The 15,245-nt window shown below is 30.5% G+C and overlaps 1 protein-coding gene across 1 annotated transcript in view; it reads left to right on the forward strand.

The window, feature by feature from the left end:
• The window catches only part of LOC143257685 (uncharacterized), a 117,329-nt gene extending 102,338 nt beyond the window's left edge, over nt 1-14,991 (forward strand). The window contains exon 4 of the mRNA XM_076516728.1: nt 14,792-14,991. Within this exon, the coding sequence (XP_076372843.1) occupies nt 14,792-14,991 (200 nt within the window). The remainder of the gene's footprint in view (nt 1-14,791) is intronic.
• Nucleotides 14,992-15,245: the final 254 nt, after the last annotated feature.

A 15,245-nucleotide genomic window follows, 5' to 3' on the forward strand; every position in this document is an offset into this window, starting at 1 on the left:
TGTTTTCTGAAAAAGTAATTCTAGGTTATAAATTATTAAACAAGAATGTGTCTATATCAGTCTGATATGAGCTTATACATATTTTTACTAGTTATTGTGTTGTTTGTTTGTTTATACTTTAGCAAAAAGCTACCCAATAGGCTATTTGTACTGTGCTCACCATGGGAACTGAAAACCCGATTTTTAACGTTATAAGTCTTAGGGCTTATAGCTAAGCCACTAAGAGGCTGGTTCTTGTGATGTCTGGACAGAACTATGTTTTTTAAATTTTCGCCTAAACAGGTATCGAACCTCGCTTTTCTGCGTTGTAAGTCCACAAACGTACCGCCGAAGCACCAGGGGGCTAATCAAAGTATGCATTGAAATGTTTGGATAAAACTTATTTTGTGTTTAAGTTTTATAAATCTAGCTAGCCTCATTCTTATTCGTACAAAAATACATGCGTGTTTATTAAGACGCATTTTGTGATGTTTCATAAATATATAAATATTTTTTGTTCTTGCACGAAATGCATTTGTACGTAAACATGTTCTTTAAATTATGTCATGCGATGCTTAGACGATAAATTAACTTATATCTCAGCTGAATTGCATATGTATACAACACATCTATAAAATATTTCTTAAGATGGGCGTATGTTATCTACTTTCTGTTCACCACGAGGGAATAGAACCCTGGATTTTAGCGTTATAAGTGTAAACCTGCTGCTGACCCACAGTAAATGAGACCAGTATTAATAAATAGTGCTCGTGATCTAATAAAATAGAATATACAAAATACACATACTTATGTTGAACTCAACCTAATTTTCAGACAAACTAAGACAGGCTTTTGAAACGTGTTTAACCAAGAAACAAAAATAGTCATAAATCGTAACACACGAAAAGCTTACATAATCCTTCTTTATATAACGTTTTAACACTTTGACTACAACAGCTCTTGTAACTTTAAAAATATTTTTGTTTCATTGACTGAAAAAGTTTAAGTGCGAAAATTATTGGACAGGTAATAATGCGTTGAGCTTTTGCGGTCTTTATGCTTGAAGCCACAGTCATAATTTTAAATCTGGCAATAACACTTAGACAGTAAGTGCCTGTAATGTGTCATTTATTTGTAATAACGTATAGTTAGTTACCCCTTAAAAAGGATTTTCTGGATACAGTATTGGGTGACATAAAATACTGTTACTTCCTAAAAGCTCTTTCACCATCACAGCTGCACCAATAATCATAACCAAATCGTTGTTTCCTTAATTTAGAGATATGCAACTGACAGTTCTGTTAAACTATAGCATACATCTTATGTTATCTGGCAATGCACGTAATCGTTTAATTCTGCAATCGTGCCAGTCTTCAACGATAAATAAATAAATATATACATGTTATGTAAGTTCGAAGCTATATATTAATCCATACTACATTTACTTATGCGCACGCACATATGTTCCTGTTTTTGTGATTTTTTTAGTTTTTACAACAATAACACATATATGTATTATATGATACATAGATCAAATAATGCAAAGACTTAAACATTATATTGTTATATTCTATCCCTACATAAAATACATACGAAGATAGTAAAAGAGCAAATATTTATTTGCAATTTTGTATTTAAAGTGCTCACTGTAAAACCTAAGATGGGGCTTTCTTCAGATTTTCGATGATTATCATACGAGTAACTTTTACAATGTACAAGTTGATCTTCTTGGTGGAGTGTCCTGACAGAGATATTGAAAACAAAATTATTATACAACATACGATTTATTTTAGCATTGTTTTCAAAATAAAGTAAAGTGAAAAACAAAATACTGTACTAAACAGAAAAGCGTACTGCAATTGTAAGAAAAAAAAATACTGCTGAAAAGGTTATGCTAAAGAGAGACTTTTCATAATACCAAAATCACAATTTCTTAAATTAAAAATATAATATATGAGTGGCTTGTAACTAACACGCTAGTAAATACAGAGTTTTATCTAAAACAGTACTCTACCTTAAATGTAATAAATAAAGTATAATAATCGTGTTCCCTGTTGTGTAATTTACACGACAGTACGTGTAGAATAAGTAGTAATGTTCTCTATAGGACAATATCTTGAACGTGATAAATAATAATAACTTTGATAAATGTTCTTTAGTTAACATATATAATGAAGAGTAATGTTCTATAGGACAGAACTTGTAATAATTGAAGAATAATAAATGAGGTAATTTTTTTTTAGTTAACATACATAATTTAGAGTAATGTTCTATAGGACAGTATGTTTTCTTTGAATGCGATAACTTAAGAACAATAACCCTGTTTGTTCCCTGTTGTGTAATTAACATGACAGCATGTATGGAATGAGAAGAAATGTTCTCTAGGACAACTTCTCTACCATGAATGTGATAATTAAATAATAATAGCTGTCTTCCCTTGTTGTTGTTTTATTTTTTCCTCTCTGTCAAAAATGATTAATGTCACGTTAATGTTAAGTGTTCAAAAGTATTATAGTATGTTTATTTAAATACTTCACTCATCTAAATCACCTAATAAACAGCTCTGGGGAGGTGAAAATGCATTTATTTCTTTGGAGCTTGTGTTTTAGTTAGAGACAAACAACGTATATTTTATTTATGAATTTAAAAGACAATATGTTTCATCAAGCCGTTTTTATTATAATTTTGACATAATATCATAAGAATAAAGAAAGTCGTTCCTTTTCACCACACTTGAATGGACATTTTATCTAAAATAATCTGACAAAGAAAACTGTATGCATGTATCACAGGACACTGAGGCGAGAGTGACTCTATTACTTTTAGTGTTTTGTTTTATTCTATTTTACACATGATCTTTCAAGACAGTATCATTTACAACAGCGCCGGAGGAAAAGATTGTCGTAATTGTTTGCGTCTGTTTGTCTGTATACTGTGTATTTCAATCGCAAGAATGTTATAAGAGTCAGTATACATTCAGTGTTGAAACACTTAAGAGATTTCAATATAATTTTATCCACTGATAAAGTGAAACACTTTTAGCTTCCACATTCAAAACTACAATTATTCTTACACTGCGAATTCCTGATGACGTACATTTTTCATGCAAATTCTAAATCAAACTTGAGTGTGTTCTAGAGTAAACCACCAGTCTTTCTTTCTTCCTAGCTATTGGTAAGATTTGTGACCCTTCATTGTCTGCCTGTTGTTTACGAACATGGCTGTAGGTTTCTCTGTTTCATGAAAATTTAAAAGAGTTTTACGTTAGCACCTAACTTTGTCACTTTATTACAAGTTAGTATCACTACAGTTACACATCTTTTAACGCATTCACCTATTTTCGTAATATCCATTTTCATAGAAAGAATCACTTAAGCTAAAAGAATGAGTTCTTTTAGGTAACACAAAAAACAAATGTGTTTAGAAAATTTACACAACTCTCAATCCTAAGCACAAACAAAAAAGACTTTAATTCAATTTTTTACGACAGTGTAGCTTTATTTTCTGACATACGGTATTAACTGGGGGCTATTAAACATTTAATCCTTGCTTTATGCATTTAGTAATGAACTCCAACGATAAAAACAGTCTCTTCATTAAATCTGTTATGTGTAGAACCATATAAATATTTAAAAGTGCATATGTTTTATAAGCGTATATGTAGTTTATATAATTATACAAATGCACATGCTTCATATAAATATTCACTTCTATATAATTATGATACACATCACTTAGAGCGCAAGTTTATGCATAGTTATTCCACTAAATTACATACACTCCCTTAAGCCTAAAAACTATAAATTGTGATGGTACAAAATGCCCTTGTTTCTGGCTTAATTTTATAATAACATTTTCATGAAGCAATAAGAGGTTAAAAACACCTGACCTTTTCTTGCACAATTATTCATAATTGAGGTAAATGTTTCCAGTTAGACGGTGTAGAAACAGGTTTTTCTTTGCTCAAAAGCAGTAGAAAAAAAGTGTGCATAAATATGTATGTACGGCTTATGTACCGGAAAATTTAGATTTCAATAAAATTTCTTAATCCGTAATTTCTTATTTACGAATAATAAATCACATTAAAATCCCCATTTAATTTCATCCGCTTTTTGGTACGCATGATACAATTCAAACTTTGCCCTAACATACAAGCAATTAATTAGTAAACTAACATTTTTAAATCATATACGGTTATGCTTTTTTATAGCTATTGAAGAGCTGACCCTGCCCTGCTTAATCTGTTCTCTTTGGATAAAAATAATTTTATTAATTTTGTTTTTTATTAGATGTTATTGGAGATGAAACACAACTATAAATCATTCTGCCAACTTAAGGACTTTTGCAGAAACATGCAAGATGAACACATATTTCTGTTATTGATTCAGTCTTCAATTTTATGGTCTCTGTCCAGCTGCTTCCTCTCAAATACGTGGTTTCTAGCAAACCTTTTATTATTTTGAAACCAAATACTATTTTTTCTTCATCATATATTTTATAGTCTTAGATCATACTATGGTCTAAATTCTTCACTAGTTTTAACTGAATTGAGTATATCCAACTAAGTTTATTCATAGGTTACTGAGGATGTTTATGTAAAATGGTTACCTAAGTTACAATCGTCATCATTCTGGCATAAAGATTCATTGTTTGCTCTTAAGAATAAAATTACACAAAATCATATCTGTGCTTTAACCTATCCTGTTGTTAAAACCTGAGTTTTAGCGTTTCAAACCTTAGACTCGTCTTTGAACCAATGTGACAGGCGAAATAAAACGCATAAAACCACTGTGTAGGCTACATTAAGTACTAGAAGTTGTTAAATTATATTAAGTACTAGGAGTTATTAGATTAGATTAAGTGCTAGGACTTGTTAGATTACATTAAATACCAGAAGTTATTAGATTGCATTAAGTACTGAGACTTGTGAGATTACATTAAGAACTAGGAGTTGTTAGATTACTTTAAGTACTAGGAGTTACTAGATTGCATTTAGTACTAAGACTTGCTGGATTACATTAAGAACTAGGAGTTATTAGATTAGATTAAGTACTAAAACTTGTTAGATTACATTAAGTACTAGAAGTTGTTAGATTACATTAAGTACTGAGACTTGTTAGATTACATAAAGAACAAGGAGTTGTTAGATTACGTTAAGTAGTAAAAGTTGTTAGATTACATTAAGAATTAGGAGTTGTTAGATTACATTAAGTACTAGGAGTTGCTATATTACATTAAGAACTAGGAGTTGTTTGATTACATTAAGTACTAGAAGTTGTTAGATTACATTAAGTACTGACACTTGTTAGATTACATTAAGTACTGACACTTGTTAGATAACATTAAGTACTGACACTTGTTAGATTACATTAAGTACTAGGGGTTGTTACATTATATTAAAAACTGGGAGTTATTAGATTGCATTAAGTACTGAGACTTTTTAGATTACATTAAGAACTAGGAGCTGTTAGATTACTTTAAGTACCAGGAGTTATTAGATTGTATTTAGTACTAAGACTTGTTAGATTACATTAAGTACTGACACTTGTTAAATAACATTAAGTACTGACACTTGTTAGATAACATTAAGTACTGACACTTGTTATATTACATTAAGTACTAGGAGTTGTTAGATTGCATTAAGAATTAGGAGATGTTAGATTACAATAAGTACTGAGACTTGTTATATTACATTAAGTACTAGGAGTTGTTACATTACATTAAGTACTAGGATTTGTTAGATTACATTAAGTACTAGGAGTTGTTAGATTACATTAAGTACTACGAGTTGTTAGATTACATTAAGTACTACGAGATGTTAGATTACATTAAGTACTAGGAGTTGTTAGATTACATTAAGTACTAGGAGTCGTTATATTATATTAAGTACTGAGACTTGTTAGATTACATTAAGAACTAGGAGTTGTTAGATTACATTAAGTACTACGAGTTGTTAGATTACATTAAGTACTACGAGATGTTAGATTACATTAAGTACTAGGAGTTGTTAGATTACATTATGTACTAGGAGTCGTTATATTATATTAAGTACTGAGACTTGTTAGATTACATTAAGAACTAGGAGTTGTTAGATTACATTAAGTACTAGGAGTCGTTATATTATATTAAGTACTGAGACTTGTTAGATTACATTAAGAACTAGGAGTTGTTAGATTACATTATGTACTGAGTCTTGTTAGATTAGATTAAGTACTGAGACTTGTTATATTAGATTAAGTACTAGAAATTGTTACTTACATTAAGTACTGGGACTTGTAAAGAGGTTTCATTTGTTGGAGATTTAATTAAAAACTTTGGATTATCTTTAGCCTTGTTAATGGTCAAAAAGAAGTTTTATAGATTATAATTCTAGAAAAGTTATTGTTTCTGTATATTTTATGTTGAGAAAAACGTAGAATAAAACAGTGGCAAATGCAAACGACCATAGGAAATGAATCCATAGCTCCTACCGAAAGAAACTATAAATAATTTAGTCTTTACATGGTACATCTTTATTATTTTATTCATTTTGTATAACGTTCAGGAGAGTGGCTTTGTTCAACTATTCAACCACTAAGCATTGTAAATGAAAAATACGCAGTCATAAAACTCTGTTTTTAACTTACAGAACCGTTTGAGTACACGCACTCGCATACATATTTATTCCCTCCACATAAACATGTTTATTTATTTTCAAGGTAAGTGGAACAAAGAAAATAAAATTATGGAGCGTTGGAAGAATTCTACGGGTGTAATCAACACCCTTTTTTTCTTGGTTACTTTCCATATAATGTTTTATTGTGATTTACATGATTTTAAAAGGCCTGCCAGGAAATTACATACCCTTATTGATATCCCTAAAATACCATTTTACCTTCTCACAATATAAAAATGTGCATAAAAAAAGTGAATCTTGTTAAAATGATGTGTAATATTTTATTCGTTGTTTTTCTAACACCGTAATGTACTTAACATTAACACGATTTATTATTTCAACTCATAATTTACGTTACAACTTAACAACATAATATTTCTTGAAAAAACTGTATAGTGTATCTAAAAAATATATACGGTCTATATAAGTAATTTAAACTATATTTTTCGTTATCTTATTCGAACTAAAAAGAAAACATGGAAAGAAATGCTCATTTACATCCATGGGGAACAATGAAAAATGTTGCGAGCATACACAGAATTAGGAGATTATCACAACTAACATAGGTGGTGGAGGGTATTTACCTGGTAAATCATGATCCTCTCTTATATTTCTAATTCTTTTAATAATATCTGTAACACCATTTAAGCTGCCATTTTAACACCGCTTTGTGTTTCAATATAAAACCGTCACTGGCATAACCAGTTTCGGATATCCCCACACAGTACTAAAATATTACAATCTGTTTTTTGTATATGGAAAAATGTTGAAATGCAAATGTTCATTTCTTAGAAATTTCTATCAGTCTGATAAGACACAATTACGAAACGAACTCAGTTTAAGACTGATTTTTAACGTGTTCTTTTTAAATAATTCATAGTTGTCACATTCATTAACAATCGGAAGCTTATTTATCACTCTGAAAGTGATTAAACAGGTATTACTGAAATTATTCTTCAAGCAACAAAATTTTATTGAATTTTAGTATTATCGTCAATTCTTGAAGATAAAATAAGATACAAAAGAAGAAATATCCTTGTGGAAGAAGAGAGAACATTCCAGACTTCTGTTAAACCCCATCACAGGAAGTTGCAGCTTTACAAACTATATATTTTTATTTCAGTGTTTCATATAGAAGTATCAATGCACTTGTTTTTTAAAGTCTCTCTCATAATCTCTCATCTATCTACTTGACGAAAACAGAAGACAGACCTCCTTCATGTTCCAGTCAGTAAACACAATATAAAACGTTTTGTAAAATAGCCTCCAGTCAGTAAACATACTAAAAACTTTCTATAGAAAACCCTCCAGTGAATAAACATACTAAAAAGTTTTCTGTAAAATAACCTCCTGTAAGTAAACATACTAAAATACTTTCTATAAAACAACCCCTAGTCAGTAAACATACTAAAAAACGTTCTATAAAATAGCCCCCAGTCAGTGAACATACTAAAGTACTTTCTGAAAAATAAGATTCAGTCAGTAAACATACTAAAATATCCTCTAATCAGTAAAAAGACGAAAAAACTTTCTGTAAGATAACCTCCAGTTAGTAAACATGCTAAAAAAATTCTGTAAAATAACCTCCAGTCAGTAAACAGACTAAAACTTTCCGTAAAACGCCTTCCAGTAAATAAACTTACAAAATTATTCTGTAAAATACTTTCCAGACTGTAAACACGCTGAAAAATCCTTCTCTATAATACCTTTATTACAGTCAACATACTGAAAAACGTGTTATAGAATACTTTCCAATCAGTTAGTGAAAAATCTTTCTGTAACATACCTCACTGGAAAACATGTTATAAAATATTTTCCAGAGTTTCTGAGAAATTTTCCATTAAATACATTTTAGAGAAAAATAAATGACAGAAACCATCTATAACTTGTTTCCAAATTTTTCTCACAATAAACAGTAAATCTGCACCAAAACACGTTGAAACTAAAACGTCAGTAAACACAACTCAAGGGAAACCTTATGTAAATAACAATTCATTAATATATATATACTAAATTTTTAAATCGATATTTCTTTAGACAATAATCTCACTCAAACTATTCCTCAAATGATGTCATGCTATATTCAGAAAGTTTGTTTTCATTTGTATGTGTCTGGTTGATGCTCTGAAATCTGTATATGAATGACAAAATTTTCTTATATGATTATTCAATTGTAAAACAATTTAAATCCATTTATAACTTGTTTTCTCATCACAAGCGTGACAAACATCCTTTGTAAATTGATTTTATTATGTTAAAAACCTACCAAATATCTTCCTTTAGTGATGTTGGGATCACTATAAAAATGCTGAAAATAATTTTTCAATCGTAAAAAATACTGTTGTAAAAACGTTGTATATATATGTTATTCAATTAAAAAAACATTCTAAAAACGCCGAAAAAAAACTCCGTTGGATTTACAGCTATGATAATTTAAAATCGCAAACTTCATTTAATGGCTATCTTCATGAGGTCGTTATTAGATTGCAAAAGAGTGATTAGCATTTCCAAATAAGTAAAGATCCTGAGAAACCTTCCGTAAATAATAATCCAATCAACATAATAGATGAAACATTCCTTAAAATACGATTCAGTAAGCAAAATGAATAAAAGATTTTGTAAATGATTATTCAATTAAGAAAATCAATATAATCTTCATTAAACGATAAGACAGTTAACAAAATGAAAAATATATTGTGTTAACTGGATCACCATTTAAGACATTTTTATTCACTTTGTTAACTGATTCATCGTTTAATACAATGATTGAAACATCCTGTAAATGATGATCCAGTTAACACAATGAACGAAACATTCTGTAAATGATGATCCAGTTAATAAAATGATTGAAACATTCCGTAAATGATGATCTAGTTAAAAAATGATTGAAACATTCTGTAAATGATGATCCAGTTAACAAAATGAACGAAACATTCTGTAAATGATGATCCAGTCAATAAACTGAACGAAACATTCCGTAAATGATGATCTAGTTAACAAAATGATTGAAACATTCTGTAAATGATGCCAATCATACAAACCAAAAACCATTTTACAAAATTATCAGTTCCAGCCAGTAAATATATAGAAAAATATTCTGGAAACATTGGTTGAGTTAAAACATACTTCGAACTGTTAGTAAGTTATTGTAGAGTAAGTAAAATTATGGTATCTCCTGTATATACTTAGATATTTTATTCACCGTGTTCGAGTGAATTCAGTAAGCAACCTGAATGTAAAATATCTGTAAAACACTTGTAATGTATTAATAATCACGTCAGATGCTCAATAGTTAATGGTGATATTTAATAAACATGATTCAAACGTATGTTAAACAGTGTCTCAGTCTGTAAAAATTCCATGAAGTTTCTGGATATTATGTAATTTGTAAAAAGATAAACAACTTCTGTAATTCTGTTGACCATAACCAATCAATAAACATGTTGGAAAAATGCTACTGTAATATTTGATTTAGCAAAAAGACCGTAAAAGCAATTTGTAAAATAAGTTCCACTTAGTAAAATAATGATAATTATAATAATGTGTAACCTAAGATTCATGTCTCCGGCTAGTGCAGCGGTAAGTCTACGGATTTACAACGCTAAAATCATAAGTTCGATTCTCCTCGGTGGATTCAGTAGATAGCCTGATGTGAATTTGCTATATGAAAACACACACACCTAAGCTTCAATAGGTTAATGGCCCAGGTGGTTAAGACATGCGACTCCTAATCCGAGGGTCGCGGGTTCGAATTCCTGTCACACCAAACATGCTCGCCCTTTCAGCCGTGGTGGCGTTATAACGTGACGGTCAATTCCACTATTCGTTGGCAAAAGAGTAGCTGCCTTCCCTCTAGTCTCACACTGCTAAATTAGGGACGGCTAGCGCAGATAGCCCTCGATTAGCTTTGCGCGAAATTCAAAACAAACACTAGGTTAAAAATAACTAAAAATCCCCTATAATTTGTGTTTCATTCGGTGAAAATTCTGTAAAATGTAACTTAGATTAACTATTTGTGAAAGAAAAATAATAAAATTATATTTCTTTACAACCGTTTCTTCTGCAGTAGAATTATGAATAACCATCTATAAATAATTTTTTGGACAATAAGTATTCTGAAAATATTATGTGAGTAAAATAATAAACTCGTCGGTAAACTAACTGAAAATGATTTATTTGTTTCCTTATTTGTAATAATGTACAATACTACACAATGGAATATCTGTTCTCTGTCTACCACGGGTATCGAAGCCCGACTTTCACTGTTGTAAGTCCGCATCCTACTACTATGGCGCTGGGGGATGCTGTAAACAAATCACCTTCATCCGTGTGTACGAAGTTTACTTAATAAGTAGACTGATTCAAAGTCTACGCTTAATACAAAAGGTAATGTCTATTAACATAGCAAGAGAAATAAAGTATGATATGGAATAACAATTGTCTCGTCCTACTTAACGGTTAAGATTCCTATTTAAATATTAAGGTTAGAATAATTTGTTCTCCTTGTCGTTAATAAAACCGTTTACTGTCACCATGAACATTGGGTCGTACACTATTAATTCTCTACATCTTCCGAAATGTACATTAAAAACTGCTGAACTCAGTGTAGTAAAACGCTGCACGTCCGCTGACAAGAACTACCTTACTGTAAAACTAAAATAATCCATCTATTTAACTTTATCAGTGCTACACAATATACTTACATGCTGTATTCACAGTTTCATTATTTCTATACATATATATGTATGTGTTAACTTATGTTTCTTTTCTTCTGGGTATCGTTTTTTTTTTTCCCCTTATCCTTCTATCTGTCTGTCAATGGAACAGATGAATATGCGATGATTTAGGCAATAACGTGAAATACCAAGCGCATTCCTCATAACCTCAACCTTATATCATCCACTGACAATTATATCAGTTGATACAGAACATTTGGAACACGTGTTTCACCATTTTCAAGTGACGAACTGACACATTGCTCGGCTTTCATCCTATACAAATCATTGGAGAGAGAGCGTCATAAACAGCAAAACCAGAGCACTCGAGCGTATATATGTATATTTATTGCTGTCTTTAATGATATATCAATAGCAGTTATTGCCTCTACCAATTCATAGCCATCTTTTCTGCTTCTGCCGTGCTTATTAGAGCTAGAGTGCTGAAAAAAAACACACCATAAATCACATCTATAGTTGGTGTATTAAAAGGTTTGCTGAGCTATAGTCATTTAGCTTTATCAGATGGAGTTGCAGGTATGGAAAAGTAGAAACCGTTGTCACGGCTATAAAGAGTAATTATCTAGCTGTACCTTTCAGGATTTAGTACCTCACTCTTCCTGTTCTGATTCCTATCATACGTCTTTTTATACGTATACTTGTAAATCTAAATAAGTACAGAAACCTTCAAAAGTAAGTTAACACATGTGATAGGTAGATAACGAAATAGACAAAATGTAAATATCATGGAAAGAGACAGAAGCCGTAAAGGCGACGAATGTTAGTATTGGTCCTAAATAATAGATGTTAGCTGTTTTAAACTGCATGACAGTTGGCGTTGACTCTATGAACCGCCTAGAAGTTAGTGTAGATGATGTATGATAATTATACAACACTAGGAAAAAACTTTAACAATACATTTATGTACATAACAAATGTTAGAACTTTAACAATATGTTTATGTACATAACAAATGTTAGAACTTTAACAATACATTTATGTACATAACAAATGTTAGAACTTTAACAATATGTTTATGTACATAACAAATGTTAGAACTTTAACAATATGTTTATGTATATAACAAATGTTAGAACTTTAACAATACATTTATGTACATAACAAATGTTAGAACTTTAACAATATGTTTATGTACATAACAAATGTTAGAACTTTAACAATAGGTTTTTGTACATAACAAATGTTAGAACTTTAACAATACATTTATGTACATAACAAATGTTAGAACTTTAACAATATGTTTATGTACATAACAAATGTTAGAACTTTAACAATAGGTTTTTGTACATAACAAATGTTAGAACTTTAACAATACATTTATGTACATAACAAATGTTAGAACTTTAACAATACATTTATGTACATAACAAATGTTAGAACTTTAACAATATGTTTATGTACATAACAAATGTTAGAACTTTAACAATAGGTTTTTGTACATAACAAATGTTAGAACTTTAACAATACATTTATGTACATAACAAATGTTAGAACTTTAACAATACATTTATGTACATAACAAATGTTAGAACTTTAACAATATGTTTATGTACATAACAAATGTTAGAACTTTAACAATATGTTTATGTACATAACAAATGTTAGAACTTTAACAATACATTTATGTACATAACAAATGTTAGAACTTTAACAATATGTTTATGTACATAACAAATGTTAGAACTTTAACAATACGTTTATGTACATAACAAATGTTAGAACTTTAACAATAGGTTTTTGTACATAACAAATGTTAGAGGTGTTAGTCTTAATAATTTTATTTCTTTTAATGGTTTTTTTAATCAATCAATCGCATCAAATTAACCTGACTGATAAAAGTGATAACCTTGTAACACAAAATTAATGTGTTTGTAACATATAATAGCATTCCTTTACAGTATACTATTGAGTATATAAGCCCCATTGAAATTGGCAGACATTTTATCTGGATTTTATTCTTTATGTTGCCAGCTAAAATGTACTAGTTTGAAGTTATCTGTAATAAGCTCATGCCTTGAAAACATTAATGTTCTACGACATAAATAAACTTGTGATACTGATCTTTGCGTCAACAGATCTCATCGACAGGAAACCCTTTCAGGTCACGAACCACGTGATATATACAGCCAATTATAAACCTATTTCACAGCATGCTCCTGTCTGTTAGTTTGTCTGCAGTAATTTATAAAGACCTTGAAAAACCTGTCGTAAAGATCTCATTAATTGTGGCTTATAAAGAGTAGTCCAAGTCTAACGTTTCATTTAATATAGCATTTAATGACTTCTGTGTTGTGAATTTAAACTTGGAACTTCTGGCCAGCTCTGTTTTGTTTTTCACCTGGACTGGTTTGATCACTCTGTGAGACTGAAAATGTCCCAGTGTCCCAGGGAAAACAGACAAATGATCTGGTGTAATGAAAGTAGGATAAAACAGACTGGTATAATAGAACTTGTTGACTGATCAAATGCTACTCAGAATATTTTGTTCATTTTTCGTCATTGCGCTGTTGCTTTATTTGGTGTTACAGAAAATTAGAATATAAACAAAAGGTGAAGCTTTTTTTCGGATGACCCTGTAAATATTCTTAGCATGAACGTGCGTGAATAAAAAGGAATCAGCCGTGTTTAATCGTAAACAATGTTTCCAAACAATCAAAGTAATTTTTCGTTTAAGCTAGACACAATTACAAACATTGTTCGAAGATTTATTTAATACCGAGATATACACACTAACTCTCGCAACAAACTTGCTAAGCCTAAAAATACGACCAACACTATGAATATGCATATAAAGAAAAAAAAGCACCATACACATATGACAAGTAGCTGTGTATCATTAGATAAGCCTATGATTAGTTGTAGTATTTAATTATTTACATTTTCTTCGGGTTTCGAGCACTCTTCTTTACGTGTTGTTTAGTGTTTCACAGTCATATAATGAGATAATATAATTATACTGTGACTCCTCTGCAGGGCAACAATAAATTTACAGGCTCATAGCTCTAAAATCCAGGTTCGATTTTTCCGCAGCAGAAAAAGTACAGATAACTTTTCTTAGCTTTGCGCTAAAACAGCAACAAATTCCATTGAAAATAAGTTGTGCTAAATAAAGAGATACTTACGAATTAAAAGTGAAGCTGTCAGAGGAGGTATACCAAAGATATGAGCATATATCTAAATAATTAATAAGTATTTGAAATCATATTTTTGTATTTTGTTTTTACATATTTTTTGTAGCAATACTTTGTGGTTGTTTATTTACTTAATAGCGAACGCTTTGTAATGGATAGCACCTGTCTTCTACAACCAGAGTGCTAAATCTGGACTCTAATTGCTGATTACCTTTATTTAGATGCTCTGCCAAAGTGGCAAGAGCCTCCAACCATGACAGAGACAGTTATCATGTCAAACTTCTTTTCAGATGGAGAGATTTCTTCAGCTCTGAACCCTAAAAACAAGTTGACAACAGCCATCAAGTTTCAAACAGGTTGTCAGAGATGTCATTTCGGTTCCAAAGTTCCTGATAGCCTGATAAGTCTTACTGTTCCAACAAGATCAACGACCGGTAGAAGTCTCTTTCATCCCTCTCAACTAACAACCAGTAAGCCGATTGTCGTGTAGACAGTTTCAACTTAAAATTCATTAGTCTGCCTTTCTTAGCGGCTACAAATAATGTAAAAGCTGCGGCTATATCGTTCAAAACGGATCACAAACCATAAATACGTACCTAGATGCCTATACATACAAAACTTTTGTTTATAATTTATAAGCATGACTTTACTGTAAGGTTTTAAACAAATGTTATATCTTTCGAACTTTATTTTCATGTCTCTCGCTGGCACTAAAAGAAACCACATGCACTTTAGTTTCATAAT

This window comes from Tachypleus tridentatus, chromosome 7, assembly GCF_004210375.1.
Source record: "Tachypleus tridentatus isolate NWPU-2018 chromosome 7, ASM421037v1, whole genome shotgun sequence".
Lineage (NCBI taxonomy): Eukaryota > Metazoa > Arthropoda > Merostomata > Xiphosura > Limulidae > Tachypleus > Tachypleus tridentatus.